At 40.3% G+C, this 17,706-nt stretch overlaps 1 protein-coding gene across 1 annotated transcript; it reads right to left on the bottom strand.

Moving 5' to 3' along the window:
- Window positions 1-575: 575 nt before the first annotated feature.
- cntnap1 (contactin associated protein 1) lies at window positions 576-17,459 on the bottom strand. Its single transcript, XM_028599273.1, has 23 exons — window positions 17,327-17,459; window positions 12,906-13,007; window positions 11,832-12,025; window positions 11,389-11,542; window positions 10,824-11,027; window positions 10,293-10,477; window positions 9,903-10,052; window positions 9,470-9,725; window positions 9,021-9,170; window positions 8,753-8,927; window positions 8,221-8,327; window positions 7,984-8,106; window positions 7,430-7,633; window positions 7,180-7,336; window positions 6,967-7,094; window positions 6,709-6,882; window positions 6,376-6,594; window positions 6,033-6,272; window positions 4,482-4,721; window positions 4,138-4,265; window positions 3,858-3,951; window positions 3,497-3,727; window positions 576-775 (listed from the first exon to the last, which is right to left on the bottom strand). The coding sequence occupies exons 1-23, from the start codon at window positions 17,385-17,387 to the stop codon at window positions 576-578; spliced, it is 3,876 nt and encodes a 1,291-aa protein (XP_028455074.1). The 5' UTR covers window positions 17,388-17,459.
- Window positions 17,460-17,706: the final 247 nt, after the last annotated feature.

Raw genomic sequence — 17,706 nt, 5'->3', positions numbered from 1 at the left:
TGTTGCACTGGTTGGTTGCACTTTAATGCTCAAACCCAAGACTCCATGAGAGATTGTCACCAAAAGGTATATCTTAGATGGCAATACAGCTATACACTAGGATATTGGTAGCTTTTATCAGTCTCAAAAATTGATCAGGGAAGAAAAATCAATCAATAAAAGGGTTAGAATACATTAAACTGATGGTCCAACTGTAACTTAACATACTTTAAATCCTGATCCCACAGTGTCTAATCTAAACCCTATCTGAATAAGCTATAATGTTACTTCAGATCAAGCTTGCTCAGATGAGGCACTTCAGTATTTCACCCTGCAATACAGTGTGAGACTTGTTGGCTACTCACGCAACATTGGGCTTGATGTGAACTTTTAACCCTTACCAAAATACGTACTACGTAAAGCACCAGGGGTCTAATTCCACTTTACCCGGGAAAAGGAACACAAACCAAAATATAAAAAAAGAGAATGAAAGAATTAGAAAACCTAATGCAGGTATCTGTGGTTGTTGTAAGTGCTATTTCCCTCTCCCCAACCCCCAGTCAAACCCCACCCACTGTCCCAAAGGTCCTGTGATGCTAGTCACTCCTGAACTCCTCTTCAATTTCCGGGAGGTGCTTTTTTTCTCTCCTCAAGGTCTCAGTCAGCGGCCTGGAGCTGCTGGGGGACTCCAGGTTCTTGGGTTCATTGGTGCGGTAGCTGCCTTTCTGCTGATACGCATAGACGTAGATGCTGTACAGGCCTCCAAAGAGCAGCAGCAGCGCCAGGATGACAATGACTAAAGGATAAAAATAGCACAGTCAGAGTTAATCTGCAACACATTGAGGAAAGAGGTGCTTCTAAGAATACTGATCAGGAGCAGGCACTGTTTTGCTGCTATATTATTACATTGTATCAGCCTTGTTGTGTGAATGTAGGTCTGATATTATTTATAATAACAATAAGATGCCAATGCCAGAACCATCTAAGTCAGTTTTCTAATAGGTAGTCAGTCCAAACTGCAAACACAGCAGTGTCTACTGTGACTGAATCCTGCGATTTTTATTTCTGCAACATCTTTGGTGCTTTGTATTTAGTTTGTTTATGCACCTCACATCCCAAAATCCACCTTCTTTTGACACAGATTGACCAGTACTAGTACTTCTTTGTTATTTTTGTTTCATTCTTTATCATTCTTTTTGTTCAAGTTTATTTGTATAGCACCATTTCATACTGTACAAATGCAGTTTAAAGTGTTTTCCATGGGGAAAGAAAGCACAGCATATATCAATGGAACATAAAGAAAAATTTAATTTAGAGATGTATTTGGAAAAATTTATATGTAACAGTAATGATAAAAGACAGATCAACATTTAATGAGAATGCTAAACTGAATAAACATATACTGAGTTTGATTATAAATTAACTCTGTGTGAGTCTGGTGTCAACCAGGCTAGTAAGCCTTGGCACCTACGACCAGAATTAATGTTTAGTAGATCAAGCTTTTGATTCACAGCTAAAGTTTCAAACTTCAGCCCTTGTGTAGTTTTAATGTTCCCCCTGCATTTGCTTGGGTTTCCTGTCACAGTCCAAAGATATGCAGGTCAGCTGAACTGGAGACACTAAATTGCCTGTAGGTGTGTGTTTGTTTGTCAGTCAGTGTGTTCACTGTGTAATGGACTGGCCAAATGTTGACAGCGTCTCCCAGCCTTTCTGCCAACGCATGCTGGGAAAGGCTTCAGTCCCTCAGGGTCATGCCCTCAATAAATGGATATAGAGAATGGCTCAGTGCTGTTGAAAATATTTACTGCACCCAACACAAAGCTTAGAGAAGCAATAAAAGCAAGAATTGTATTTAAAGTGATGTTGCATCAGGACGAATGAAGGAAATATATGTCTTCAATATCGTTTCGAATGACTTTGTTCACCAGCAGTTTTGTTTTATCAAGTACATTTAAAACAAGTGGTGCCGTTTCTCAGTCATAACCATTTTATCCTGAGCAGTACATCAGACAGGGATGATGGGACCATTGTTGGGATCATTGAATCTTTAATGACATGCTGATGTACTGCATTAGCATAATACCTCTAAATCTGAATGATATATGGAACTGAAGCATCTATCAATGATGAGTAAACTGGGCCCATGCAGACTAAATATAGCTGATCCGGTGAAGGTCTCAGACAGGAATGGAGTTTAATCCTGAGACTCCAGCCTCTCCTGCTCATCAGGGAGAGCTGCTCTAATTTTGTCTATCATCTGTAATACTGTGCTGAAAACCTCTCATCTGGTCTCACCACTTCTCTTGTAACAGGGTGCAGAATTATGGGGGATTAAATAGGTAAAAAAAGTAAATTAAATATTGATGTTTTCCAGAAATCCATATATACAGGCTCAGTTTCACACTTTTGTTTTAATGTACTCATTTCTGTGTTGACAGATTTAAATTGTGTTATTTTTTTATATATATTCACTCTATTGTTTGATATCAAAATGATGAATTACTGCAGAATGAATTAACATAATATCTATGATGAAACATTTACTACCATTACTAACTATTCTTTAAATGTAATCATATAAAAATAATAATAATAATAATAATGTTTTAATTATGTTTTACTCTATTTTAACTACACTTTACCTATTCAAATTATTTGTTCCAGGTCATGATATTTATCTTTTCCATTGCCTGTTGCTTTTACATGATTATTCTATTGTCTTGCATTTAGGAAATGTCTATTATGGTGATAAGGGAACAGAGGCTTAATGTACTGTTAAAGTTATTGTACTCATTGTAAATGATCTGGATAATTATTGTATACAGTATAAGTCTAAGTGTGTAATAGATATTTAAAAGGGACTGATAATTTCTAATATTTGTTTAAAAATCTCTTGCAAAGACAAAGGTCTATTTTACTTAAATTCATTTCATTCACACATTCATGTAGATTAAAAAGATAATTAGACCTCAACTGAATAAAATCAAATATAATCTCCAGTATGATAATAATGCACTATAATAATGTCTGTCTTTTGTATGTTTTTCATTTTATTCTGTCCCACATGTAATACATTTGAGACTGAAGTCAGACGCTTGAATAAACACTCAAAAGCCCACGCTGACAACCCTGCTCTAATTACGGATTAGAGGATTTTAGGAAAAAAGAAATGAAAATTTCAAACTGCTGATTTGTGTCATCTGGAAGAGGAGGGAAACAGTGAGTAAAACAGAAATGAAGGAGGGAAGTGGTGCTTAATTTCACATCACCGACCTTTTTTTTTAATTGCAGCAATTCAGTAACGAGGAAGATATGCCGTATTTGTGTAGATAGGGCAACGTCTCATCAGAGATTTTTAAAGAATAGAAAAATAAATAATCATACCTGTTATCCAAAATAGGCCTAGGTCATCATGGATATAAAAATATTCTGAAAAAGAGAGATACACAAATAAGTGGATGAACACAAAATAATATTCTTTTTTTGTACGGATGCATTATGGGACATATAAACTTACCTATGGTGGTAAACCAGGGGTCTACTTCCCATGGTACATAGCCCAGGATGGGAGGGAAGGCGCCACAGTTGGACTCAGACACGTAGCCTTGTGTCGTTACCGGAGGGTCTGTTTCATTTGGACGGAATAAGGCCTTTAAAGGGGCGTAGACATTGTATCTTACCCCAGATATGCAGCCTATGAAGCCGGGAGCATTATGCCTCTGGATCTCATAGTCAATGTCGCCAACCTCTGAAAGAGCAGATGGAAACAATTAAACATCAAGACAGTTCCACTTAAAATAATGAATGTTTTAATTATACTGGCAGCAAGATGAAAACCTAACATGTTCTCATCAACAAGTGGTAAATTAAATATTTACCCATTACTCTGCCCAGGAACATGGACTTTGGAGAGTCAAATCTGGCGTCCTCCACTAAGGTTATCTTTTCTACTATGGGCTCCATGTAATCCACCTGTGGGCAAAATAAAGGGTTTTGTTACCTTTAGAGCAACGCTAGCTGTTTCCCCGTTTCCAGTCTTTATGCTTAGCTAAGGTGGGTGCCCAACGGTCTATGATTTTTCCAGGAATAATACATAATTTCTTAGAACCATAAACCACAGATCAGGATTGACACAGTGACAGCAGTAGCAGCATGAACCTGTGTTTTGATGGTTCTGTTGTGTCTGGTTATGTTGACATAGTGGGGGTATCCATCCGCCAGGTTTCGATGAGTCAACTGGTACTTGTGTGTTATGAGCCCCAGCTTATATCTCAGATCTACACTACCTATAGCAAGAAAGGAAACAAAAGACTTTAATAGCATCTACTCTTTTGATAAATAACTGCATTACATCAACTCCTGGGGTAGTTTTGCAAGAGTCTTCAATCTTTGAATGAAATCAATTTGCTGCTCTAATTCCACTTTTAAAAAATTCCAGCTTTTACATTGTCAGACAACTTTCAGACAACGATTCTCAGACAACGATTCTGAGCTTCTCCTACCGTCAGTCTTGAGGATGATAGCGATGTAGTCTTGGACAAAGGAGCTGATGTAGAGCAACACAGCCGGAGTGTGAACGGTGCTAAAACTGAACTCTATGTCATCTGCTGTGTCATTGTAGCCCAGGCTGAAGTTGTCGTAATGCGGGTCAATCCAGTTGGCCCATGCTGCTTCGTCTGATATAGGTTTCTTTCGTATGTTGTATCTCAGCCACGAGCCAATCTCAAAGTGGGCTCCGATGTCTTCAAAAAAGATCATTGTGGAATTAGATATCTGTTGCAAAGTACTGCTGCAGATGATGTCAGTTGCTATATGTGAAGGTTTTGTCAGGGCTCTAGAGAAACATGTACACTGTAAATCCAGATTTAGTTGTAATTTAAACGTTTTAGTGGTCACTCCTTATTCTCTCATGTTTTGTTAAAAAACATATTCATTACTAAATCACATTAGTTGTTTGTAATAATCACCTTACGTATGCAGTGCACAGATCACGTTAAGCAGAGATAACTAAGGATGTTAAGTTTCTGTATGGGAGGGATGGGGTCATTTAAACTGTTCTGCGCTGAAGCAATGCAAAAGCTCATGAGAAAAAAACTATGTTCTGAATAGTTTCTGTCCTAGTTAAAGTGTGTTTTAATAATGTTCTGTTAATGTTTGGGTGTGCATTTGTGTTATCTGGGTTTTAGTTTTGTATGGTTGATTCAATGTTTATGTTTATCTATATTTCTTTTTGTACCATGACCCGGCCCCTGTGGGGACTGATGGCCTCTGGGCCGTGGCAGTTATGGTGGAACATACACAGATTGGAAATTAATAGCTCTTCTTCTTGGATGAAACTTTCTACAGTACAATGCATTGCAAAATTGCAATGTTAAATCTGTGTTGTTATCTATCTGTTTTTTTGGAACAAATTTATTGGATAAATTGTTCCTGAAGTTAGATTGTAGGAAAAACAATATTTATATTGACGAATGCTTTCTTTTTTTATTGTAAGTGGCCTTATGTTTTATATTTGTAATGTTTCTTTGCATGTTTAAAGCTATAGTGCGTAGTTCCTGTCTCCCCCATGAGGAATTCTTAGTAACAAAACTGATGGCGCAGTAACAAAACTGATCGTGCACCACCCCCACCTCACCACCACGCAGTTGCTAGTAGCCAAAGAGGACACAAAGCATTAAAGAACCATGATGGACTCTTCAGAAGAGGTAATTATCTTCACTCAATTTTGATGAGTAATATAGAGAGAGTTTTGTATCAACTCATTTGGCAATGGCTTGAATGTAACGGACGTTCTTAAAATATAAAAAAATTACGCACTAAAGCTTTAACTTATTTTGGACAACAGGACTCCAGAAAGATGTTTACTTATGATTTTTAATAATGACTAATTTATTAATATTGATTTACTCTACTGCAACAACATACCGCTCTGTGTCAATATAACTTGACCTGTTAAGTTTCACCTTGTGTAAAAACTTAAATGGTTTAAGGCAACCAGTTTCCACACAAATTTCTAGTCAAGTCAACTAATTCGGGTTAACAGTGAAACTCACCTTTATGGCAGTAGAAACCATCAAAAGCTGTGTTGTTACAGTCACAAGTGTAGCAAGCATAGCCTTCAATACACTGGCCGCCGTTTCGGCATGGTATGGTAGCATTGAGACATTCTCCAGTACAGTTCCTCCTTATACCCTGTTCTTCATTTACTTTCCCCTCTAAATCAAGAGGAACACCGTTCATCCGCAACCCTCGAAGACACCCCAAGAAAGGTCTGAGGGTGCGGTTGGCTGCACCTAATACACAGAATACTTTTATCAGTCGTTATTTATATTTCCTTAATGTTTAGAGAGCATACATTAAGTGCACTGTATGTCATGTTCACCTCAGGCAACCTACCTACTAGGACAGGATGCGTAAACTTCATGGTGACGAAAGTCTGACCTGGAAAACGTGTGACAGCCCAAGGCTGATAATCAACCTTGATGCGGGCCAGCTTCACGTTAAGCTCAGCCTGAACAAAGTGCCACTCGTTGTCATTGAGTGGCACAGGGGAGCGTAGAGTCACATTAAGGATGCCATCACCAACCATAAATATAAACACAAGGTTATGGGTGGCTGGAAGAGAAAAGAAGACATAGAAATAAAAAATACAAAATTGCAGTAATTATTAGATACATCTTTCAGTTGTATGAGGTGAATATCTCCCTGCTAGCAGATGAGTCAACTCACTATTCAGCTCTAATCGTATGAAGTTTCGAAGTTGGTCATCAGAGTTCTCCAAGAAGACGCCATGGTCCCGATAGGTTTTGAAGTGGAAGGAGATGTCAGCGCTGGAGCCTGGCCTGAAGGTGGGGAAGGTTATGTAGGTGGGCTTGGTGAAGGCTATGGTGTTCCAGATGTTTCCTATGGAAAACAAAAAAAAACACCTCTCAAGTCTTCAGCAAAGCTGAACATCACATAAACACAACCAATAATATTTAAGCTTACTGTCGCCATGGCAGCGGAGGGGCCCGACGGTAAATTGTGCTTCTGAGCCGGTCCTGTTGGTGTCCCCGACTACCACCTTCTTCACAGGCAGATGGTCTCTAAAGTCCAAGTAGCCCTTATCTGAGTACCTGAAAAGCCACAGATGTTAAGACTTCATCGTCAGTGTCACAGATAAAAGCTAAACCTGCACAATGTACAGTATCCCTCGCTCACCATTGTCTATAGTCAGCATCACAGTTACATTGAAACTTGGGATCGGTGCAGGTTTGGTTGATAGCGCAGCCACACTTTTGGACCTCTCTGAATGTTCCACCCCAGTAATAGTGACTCTCATTGTTACGACCAATCCAGTAACCAAAAGGTCTTCCATCTATTTTGATAAAGAAATGGTGTGTTAGTTTACTATCTTTCTTGTTTTCCATGAGCACACTACCAAATTAATAAACTGGTCAATCCCACTTACTGGGGGTGTTGAGGAGACGGGACTTGTAGCAGGAGTAGTCGATCCACTGCTCACAGTACACGGAGGTGTTGGCTAGAGCAGTGACTTCATCCCAGGAGGCGTTCCAGTAGTTGACATCTCCTATATACGGCCGGTCTATTGAACTCCCAGTCACCTTGGTACCGTCCACACGGTCATTCAGAATCACTGTCCAAGCTTTATATGCTGTGACAGATAAAGGTCATAGCGATTAAATGTTAAACGAGAATGAAGGATGGAATATTAATCTAAGAAGAATGAAAAGCAAGTGAATGTCTTATAAGAATGTGAACAGAAAGGTTAGAAATAGAAAATGCACATTTTGCTAACATGCACACATGGAAACAACTAGACCTATCTTGTTTTTCAAACTCATTTAATTTCCGGTGAAATTTCAGTACACATTTTTCATAACAGGAACACGATAATCTGACTCTCCAACTTTTCATTATAACAACCCAAAAAGGATCCAGCAAACACTGAATACAGTGCTAATGAAGCTGTTTTATTTTTTATAAGTGACAATGATTACTTACACTTCATTTTGCAGTACACTTCAAATGGTTTCAGCGGTCCACTGAGATCAGGATCGATGGTGTAGTTTCCAGACCAATACTTGCCACTGAGTCTGTAGGCCTCGCATGACTCTTTATAAACCGCTGTTCGAGAAGGGACGTGATCAATTTGTTATTATTAGGACGAAATATGGTACGGGTCAAATGTAATCTAAAGAAATACTTATTACACTAATAGGATTGTCAGCCAGCACTTACACATGTGACACACTTCTCCTTTATAGCCTGTGTTCTCACACAGACAGATAAAGTCATCCCAGGACTGGATGCATCTGCCTTCATGTTCACATGGATTTGGACTACATCTATAAACAAAAAGATATGCTTATACTGAGTATTTTGATGTTACAAAAGTGAGACTTACACAAGTGTGTCATTTTCTTTCTTTCTCAATGTTCTCTGTAAGTTGTTTCTTGTAAGGTTTAGGAGGTGAATCTTACCATGAGATGATGCCATCAGCTCTAAAAAAGTGATGTCTCACTCTAAAGACAATTCAGTGCCAACTTTGACAACACCATAAAAGAGCCAAGACAATAATTCCTATAGTTCTCCTAATGAATCATTATAGGAATGTGTGTATTTTATAGTATGATGTGGGTACATAATGTGTAACTTTACGACTCAAATAACATGATAAGATAGTTTTGTCTGTTTCCTTTTGCAATTTCCCTCCTATTAATGAAATGATATGCTTTATGCTACATATTGTAAATTAGGTGACATTTCCCACCTGTCAGTGATGCCACAGGTGCCCAACAACAGCTCAGCATAGCGCCCCCATTGTCGTTGCAGAATAATGTCAATATCAAGCTGTTCGTTGTCTATGAAGATATGCTGCATGCAACCATGAAAGCGGTTCAGCTTAGTCTCGCACTTCCTTATTGTGTTATTGGTTTTCGGACAACCTGAGCACAGGAAAGTAAATGTATGAATTGGACAGTACAGATTTGAGTTTGAATTTTGGAGTTGTTGACAATTGTTTGAAGTCATCCCCTCACCTCCAAAAAAGTAGCGGTCTCCCGTCCGAATTGTGAAAGGGTTGGTGATCTTTAGTGGAGAGCCCTCCTCCTCATCAATTGTGAGAGTCAGCAGGCTGTCTCTGGCTGCCAAATCCACTGAATGCCAGTAACCATCATTTAGCCGGTATCCTAGAGATTGGAGAAATGCCTGTCATGCTACTGTATGTATCTACAATCAGATTCAGTATAGAGATCAGATGCACCCATTGCTTAAAAAAAGATTATGAATTTCAAGTAGTAAATCTGCCACCTTTATCACTATAACTGCATGTGAAGGGAAAGCTTGACAGGCATAGCAACAGTAACTAAGGGGCGGTGCTTAGCGAACTGTCAATAACATGAAGCATTAGGCATCGTATGTTAAAAGAATCTTTAAATGTTATCTTTTCTGTTGTATCTGACAAGGCCAAACAATTGCATGAGCCCACCTGCAGCAAACTGGAGTTTCTTCTTCCCAGGCTGGAATATAGTGACGTTGATCTGTCCCTCGCTTAGGCCCAGCTCAAGGGCACCCAGGTCATCAGCAAATCGTGTGAACATTAGCAACCCAGTGTAGTCCCATGAGCGGAACTTAAACTTCACAAACATACGTGGCCTCCTAAAGAAGCCCGGCACCTGCAGATAGTTGTTGGGCCCAGCAAAAGTCATTGGTTTGAGCAGAATGTCCCTGCAGGCATAATGCATCTTTTTCTGAAAGGAAGAAAGAGAAATCAGATGTCAGTTACGGTGAAAACATTTCCACTGATTGTTATTGTATTGTCAGCATGAAACAGATAAAGTCATGTTGTTTAATTACAATGGATGGCGATCATCAGTAACAGTGTACTAGAATGCAGTATAATGATTTGTATAAAGCCCTACCTTTCGTGGGATTCGGATGTCAGGTTCCTCTCTCTGAGCCTTGTCAATGATGTTGACGCCATTGATGAAGACGTTCTCCAGGCAGCCCCGGAAATTTGGTGTACTGGGCAGGTGAGGCATATTTTGCTCTATGACACCTCCTACATATAACTAGGAGAAGGGTATGAAGGCCCTCAGTCATCATTATTAACCAGAAAATAAAGACATAAATTAATATTTGAATAAAATAGTTTACAAGTTGCCTTCAAGTTGTAAGTGAAATGCATTTGGAAGTATCCTCACAAGAAGCATCAGGGAATGTATTCAACACACAGCTTAGTCATCTTTTCATTTAATTATCACAGCTTTCAGTTTATATTTTATGTTGTAATACAAATACATATGAGGTACCTGCGTATCCAGATCCAGGTGTGTAAACTCTCCTTTACAGATGGCTGTGACTGTGTGACTGTCCACTGTGAAGTTCACCTGTCGACCATAGCGCTTGATGGTGACATAGTGCCAGTGTAGATTATCAAGAAGGCTGCCAGCAGTTAGTGTAGTTCGGCCATCAACTTTGTGTATTACACTGCTTCCTGAAAAACAGAGGGCAAGGACAGGGGGAATTAAACATGAAAACAAATCAGCTCAAATCAGCTCTAAGTAATGTAACACTGATAGAAAATGCTGAGCTGCAGGGCTCCAGTCAACAATCTAACCAATATTAAGCTCTCTAACCCCAGACAACTCAGCTTTTTGTTAGGATTGAGAAAAGCCCATTTCTTTATGAGATGGATGTCATGGTCACAAATGCCAATATTTTATTCACCCATAACTCTACAACATGATCTCTTCCGTAAATTTCAACTTTATGGGGCTCCCCTGTAGGCATCATAAAAACAATGTCAACTATATTTATCCAACAAACAACTCAGGCTGTACCTAGGCTGATGTGCAGGTAAAGACGGCCTCTCTTCAGCTCCAAGGTGAACAGGTCTCCTTGAATCCCCTCACTGTGTAACAGCAGACCATCCTGCTCCAGAGTCTTAAAGTTTATGGCGATATGGTCTTGTAGTGTACGAGACCTCTTCTCTGGGTACATGTAGACCACTGAGTCATCCCCGTTGTACTGTAGCACATAAGAATCTGCAGACAAAATTTCAAAATGTATTTCTAAAATCACTATAGAGGATGTGACATGCATTTTAGGTTAAAGTCTTATGTAGCATTTTTTTGAGGGTTGTAAGGATTATCTGGGTAAATGCTACATGGCACATTTCCTGGAGCTCATCAGATGTGTTTGCATTTAGCTAGTGTATGATGTTCCTGAGCATGAATCAGGGGATACTGAGCTTAGTCATCTATTAACTAGGAACAAATTGTATCATATTTGGCACTTAGATTTAGTGACATATTATCAAATGATTAAGCACTGGGATTGTAGATTTTCCATGGATGTGAATCAGAGACAGTAAATCCCTGGCTAGCGCCCATCAGTCATTTTTACCATAAGGGCAGCCAAACAGCTCCAGCCTCACACCAATCTTCCCTCCATTCTCTGTGTTCCACGCCAGAGGCAGCAGGCGTATGTGTTTAGCAGTAAAGGCGTAATGGAAGACATTCCTCTTTATCTGATAATAATTCCAGTTTGCAGGCAGCGTCTGCAAACAGATGAAAGAGGGAAATAGGGAAAAGAGTTATTGAGACACTGCAATGGTGTTAAGACCTTATTAAGGGACTGGAGATGAACTGATGATGAGATTAGCTTTGTCAGTGTTGAGAGAGAGAATATGCTGTGCTGTCTTTGTTTCAGTGCCAGTGACAATGAATTTAATAGAACACCCATTTACTGCAGAATCGGCTGTAAAGATTACATTTGACTATAATCCTCGCCTCATCCCTGTTATGGCCCTCATCCCACCTCAACCACCCGGTCTCAGTGACACCTACAGAGTTTCCTCCATCCATGATGTACGGTGTCCAGGAGTCTGGTCGGTCTCCATAGAGCAGGGTGTACTTGGTGATCCAGTCATATGAGTTAAAGGTCCCCTGGGTGGCAATGGCCACCAGTCGATACTTCCTGCCCAGGTCTACCTGCAGCCATGGCTGTCTGTCCCTGGGGGATGGGGACCAGCCACTGCTGCCTAAGGAGGAGAAAGAGAAATATGAGTGTTTGACTAGAGGGGTCACAGACACAGTTTGACTGGGATGAAATCATGTCCAAAGCATTTGTGATATCAACTGAATTTGTAATATTTATTAATTTAATAATTAAATAAGGTAATGTCTCCAAACTTAACTCAATTATTACTTGTCTCCTGCTAGTTATACTACAGCACTTAATTTAAAAAAAAAAGTTACATTAATAAATATTTTTGTTGTATCTCTTTTCGGTGTTGTAATTTGTAGATGTCCCTAAGTACTGTCTAACTGCAGGTAGCAGCAGCAGCAGCAGCAGCTAGCAGAAGAAAGCAGGCAAGTGTTCATAAACTTCTGGTGTACTTACAAACTTTCCAATCCATCGTTTTATGAGTACATAACCTATTTGTACTACTGTAGAAGTTTGGTATCATTTCAGGCGTTATTAGTGGGGTAACTTACGAGATACATACGTGGGTCCATTAGCCCCTGCACTAAGCTATTCAGCTGATAACGCAACTCTACGCTAACTCTCCCAATGTTCGACCCAGGTGAAAAAAGCTTCTGGGGGGTGTTTGGCTCGAGGTCATGGTGCAAAGGACCCTAGAGTGAAATTACTCCGAACCATCACTTTAAGGAGTCTGTAGCATACTGATATTGCAGTATCTGGAAGTTGTTGTTTTTTGCCACTGTGAGAATAACCCTTTGTTACGATGGGCATTAGAACTGTATAACACAGGTGGAACTAATAACATTAATGTTCCTGCACACCGAAATGCACTCGACTTGTTATATTAGTTAGATTTGTGCATAAGTTAAAACTGCCATGAGAAAGGTCTTTAAAGTGAATGTGTTGAAATCATGGATGAACTCAACACTACTTACCATACAATTTGGCAAAATTGGCAGAGTAAAGAAAGTTGTATCTGGAGGAGGCCAGGAAGGAAGAGGCATAGAGCCCAGAGATCAGCGGATCAACGCATTCTCCTGCAGTGAAAATCAGGAAGACACCAAGGTCAGGAGTTATTACACCTTCTCATTATGCAGCTTTGACACATTACTTTCAATCAAATGATACAGTTAGGGGCAACAAATACTGTGCAGCTTGATAAGAAAAAATTGCAGTTTAATGAGAGGCTAGTGCATGCTCCATTACACATAAAATACAAATGTGGCCGGATCAATCCAATTAAATTCAAAGCACAGCACAAACACATTTAGTCTTTCTTCTGGTATACAGATAGTGAGGTCACAAATTCATATTCCACAGTCGAACACAATCCCTAAATAGCCTGCTTATAAGGTTGTGAACCAAGACTTATAAATCTAACTGTCCTGACATCTTCTCTGAACGTGCATCCTCTTTGCATCTTTATTCCTTCACAGGATGGGTGGGACGAGTGGTGAAATATGAAACTGACAACTACTGATTATGTCGCTATCTCTGAGATAAACTATTGTGAATACCATGAGGTTACACAACACCCCCTTACAATTTCAAAAGAGGTCTGGTCTTGTGCTTTTTGGTGTTGCAGAGGCAGAATAAAAATATTGCTGTGTCACATGATTGTGGCTGTGTGTACGTGCCTGTCAGTGCCTGCATGTGTGTATACATTTTTGTGTAATTTCTTGAAAAAAGTACTTGCAGTGTCATGGGTGGAAAAGTCGAAGGCAAACTGAGAATGTCTCTTTGTCTTATTGAGTTGCTATTCTGCATGTGGTTATGAGACTGATAAGACCATCACCCATCTGCTCAGGCTCGCTCCCCAGGCCACGGCTATTAAAACTGACCATAATTCTACCTAATCTTGCTTGTGTCACTGCTGAGGATAAATGTGCGATGCCCTCACCTCTAGCTGCAAGAGAAACACTGGCCTATTTTAAGTGCCATAGTATGTTCTTTAACAGTCCCAAAAGATATAATATAGATAGACTAAAAACTATAGATGGATTGAGTTTTACTAGAATATGAAGGTAGGCAGAAGCAAAGAAATTAGTTTTAATCTCAGTGTGCACAGGACCAACTACTGTAAAATTTAAAAAAAAATAAGGTAAATGAAAGCATTTCCAATCTGACCTTCCTCTTCTTCCTCCCTTATCATTATAATCTCTAAACTTCTGGAGTTGTTAACTTAACAAGAGTTCTGGCATTGTAATTTCTGTTCTTACAATTACAAAGGTCATGAAGCACAGGAGATGCTGTTATCAGAATTAGTATGCAGGCTGCAGATGGAGCAAGATGAGAAAGGGTGCTGCATTGACTCACATTTTAAATAACTTTGTCAAAGAGCAGAAGGCTGAGTGATCACAGCAAATTCAGCAGGAATTAGGAAGTGGAGAGCTTCATCCACTGCCTGACACTACCTTAAATAACACATGAAACATCTGTGAGCGATGACACAGCACGAATACACCATTTTCTGCCTCATCTGGTAAGAATGACTTTGTCACATGAGCACGAGATCTGTCACATGTAATGCAAGGACACGCTCCACATTCAGGTGGAGTAAATGTGCTGAGCAAATGAAATGTGACCTTGACTTTCTGCCACTGAGTGCCTCTCTAAGAGGCTTTCTCACCATCCTTATCATACAAAATGCCCTGCTATGCTGCAGATGATCGATAACAGATCTCTGCTGCATAGCTCCATAACTATACTGCAAAGCCAATTCAAATGATTCACTGCTCAAATTGCTATTCAAACAAAAATATTTAAAAGAGCCCAATTTACACAGGCAAAGCTCACTTGCTACCAATAGCTTAAGGTGTATTGATTTGTTTTAATTCTTCATTTAGTAGTAGGAGGAGAGTTTGACTTTAAATGTGGAGAGCAGCTCCATCCCAGCCTACAGCAGGTTAACCCAGGCCAATCAGCTCCTCCTTATGACAAGACTGCCACGCGTTCTACACCCCCACCTATTCAACGTCTTGCTTCATTTCCCTCACTCTGAGTCCTCTATCGTTTTATCTCCATTCCAACTCCGAAAATCATACACTCTTTCTTGCTCTCACTGCGTCCCATTACCTCATACTCTCTCTCATCATCTTGCTATTACTTTTCTCTCTGCCTCTCTCTCCCCAAGTGGGTGTTGTCGTGATGCAGTAGCTAAAGTGTACCTGAAGCCTGTGCAGAGCATCCAGTCACCAGGTTTTCACCCCTCTCCTTGTGATCCTGCCGCCCCCACCCCTCTTTCTCTGCACCATACACATTTATCACTAAGGGAGTGGGGAACAGTGTGGCTGTGTAGAGCTATAGCACCATGCTTGCTGAATCATCAGTTTGCTGTAAGGGTAGACTGGTCTGTCTGGGCTGACACATCATTACTGCTGGTTACATACAGTATGCAAAGAGGCGCCTCCTCTGCCTGTCTCTAGCCTGTGATGTGTGACAGCTGAGGATTCAGACAGCAAACCCTGTATGTGTGCTGATGTCAACCGAATGCAGATAACCAACACTATATCAAAAACTGCTGGGAAAACTGCAACAGAACAGTAGGGGTAGTAAAGTATAGCATGCTCTGTTAAAGGGGTTTTAATAAATCATTCATACCCAGGCAGGCATCACAGTGGGTGGTGTCTGACTACTGCCAGAGATAAAAACACAAACCATGAAGCACATCAGTATCACATTCAGATTTAAATTCAGATCTCAAACTGCTTTATTTGCTGTTTAAAAGAACAAAGCAGTGGCGTTTGCACACATAGCAACATGCGCTTCCTTCTAGGAATATCAGATATCAATTCCCCTCACATGGACCAAACAGGCTCCTGCTGCCCGGGCTGCTAAACCATGACAGAATGCACAAATCATAAACTTGAGATTGATGCATAAGCATTACACCCTCCTAAATAAAACACACATCTTACTAAGTTAGCCTCGGCCTCACCCTACCCTGGCTCTCTGTGCTCTGGGATCTGAGGCTCCATTTTAATCTAGCAGAGCTTGGTTCTGCATTTCCACAGAGCAGATATACAGACAGCCTGGCCTTCAATAAAGTACCAGCGGGATCTACAACAAGCTAAACCCACAGGACCCCCACTTACTGGTTAGCATTCAGTGATCCAATAACGTTTACAAACTCCCACTCAATTGCAGACTTTCCCATTCATTCACTTTTAATTCTCTCAACACCATTTACCATCACAGCCTACCATGTGACAGGGCAGCAGCATGGCGTCCTATGCAAACCATTTTTCAGTAAATGTTATTTCCCTACAATAAGTAACAGAAAGAGCTCCGAAAAGTGCACAATACATATATAAAGAGGATCCACATTAACACGCAGAACTATAAACCAGCTTAAGCTTGTGTATAACCAAAATACGGTTGTGTGTATAAGAAGTCAAATGACAAAGCATTCCTCCTCCCTGATCTAGTACTAATATCAAAAACTAATGACTCATGCAATGTCTGTTTGGGGTTAATTAACAGTCAAGACCCTGTGAGGTCATCATGACACTGACATCATGCATAAAGCTTATTAGTATGCATACAGGCTCTGTGATAGAAAGGTATCACAATCCAATTTAGCCCCAAACACAGCCCCACCTCTGTTTACGGTCTATGGTACAACTGCCCGACTGATCTGACTGATAATAATGATTTCCCTGCCGGGTGAATCCACGCTCGTCGTGTGCAAGATGCAGGGATTTATTTTTGGGCTTCCCAAAAAAAAAAAGTACTGCAGTGGGCTGGTCCCGCTCAGGACACTGTGCCCTGCGCTCTCAACCGCCACTTTGAAAAGATGTTTAGCGGATTTTCACCCAACAACAACATACACGTTCAAATCTATTTGGAGATTATTATATTAGAAACCAAATAGACTTCCGAGCAGCATCGTGCTCTGCAAAGAAGTCGAGAGTTGAAGCCACACGGTGCAGAAACTTGCGTGCTGGCTGAGAGAAAGCACTGCAATGCAGACAGTGCGATGGGGATAACCATGCGCACCTTCTGCAGGACCGATGCGGTTTGCTCCTACACTTTTTTTGTGATCCCACTACACAATGCTTCACTGAAATTACATTAGCCAAGACATGCAGTGAAATTTAATGATCTATGTTTTAAGGCTGTCTGATTTTATCGCAACGTGTGTTGTTGCCCTTCAACGATCTCAGCACCTCAGGCTACATTTTGCCCTCCAGTGGTATTTTCCACTTATCAACGAATGTTATAATGCAACTTTTTCAAAGCATATGATCAGACGCTAAACAATATGCAGATAAGGCATGAATACACACTTTGAAATATTTTAATAATATTCTAGCAGCAGATAATAGATGAACAATTGCTGTTTCACAAGACTTACGTGATGAGCATTGTTGAAAACCCAAAAATAAGAGGCATATGCTCAGTATTTTGCAAGTCATCCTTCACTTAGGACACGTTTCTCCGCATATGCTATGTTAATTAGATCGTAGATTGTTCTGCAGCATCCTCTCACCCCCCTTTAGCCCAACTTTAACTCGCGCAGCTCCAACTCCTCTTCCCGGGATTTCGGGCAGCCTCTACCGGGTCGGGGACGCGCATCGGATGCTGGTGCTGATGCTGCGCTTGGCCGAGAGCGCGCACTTCTTCTTTTATATCCTTTAAATTGTTTCTTTCAAATGATCGTCATGTAATGGTGTGGCTCCTGCATGATATAATTCAACATATTTGTAAACTAGCAGAGTGCTTGTAGGCCGGTTG

The sequence above is a fragment of the Perca flavescens genome, chromosome 15 (genome assembly GCF_004354835.1).
Source record: "Perca flavescens isolate YP-PL-M2 chromosome 15, PFLA_1.0, whole genome shotgun sequence".
NCBI classification, from domain to species: Eukaryota; Metazoa; Chordata; class Actinopteri; order Perciformes; family Percidae; genus Perca; species Perca flavescens.
Note: the sequence above shows the minus strand (reverse complement) of the source record. Positions and strands in the feature narration are given on the sequence as shown.

Coding starts and splice junctions, on each gene's coding strand:
- cntnap1 (XM_028599273.1), bottom strand. CDS start 17,387: ATGACTTGCAAAATACTGAGCATATGCCTCTTATTTTTGGGTTTTCAA. Junction 8,328..8,752: donor ACCTGTGGCATCACTGACAG/GTGGGAAATGTC, acceptor TTTTGTTTATAG/ATGTAGTCCAAATCCATGTG. Junction 7,337..7,429: donor CCGTCTCCTCAACACCCCCA/GTAAGTGGGATT, acceptor TTATCAAAATAG/ATGGAAGACCTTTTGGTTAC.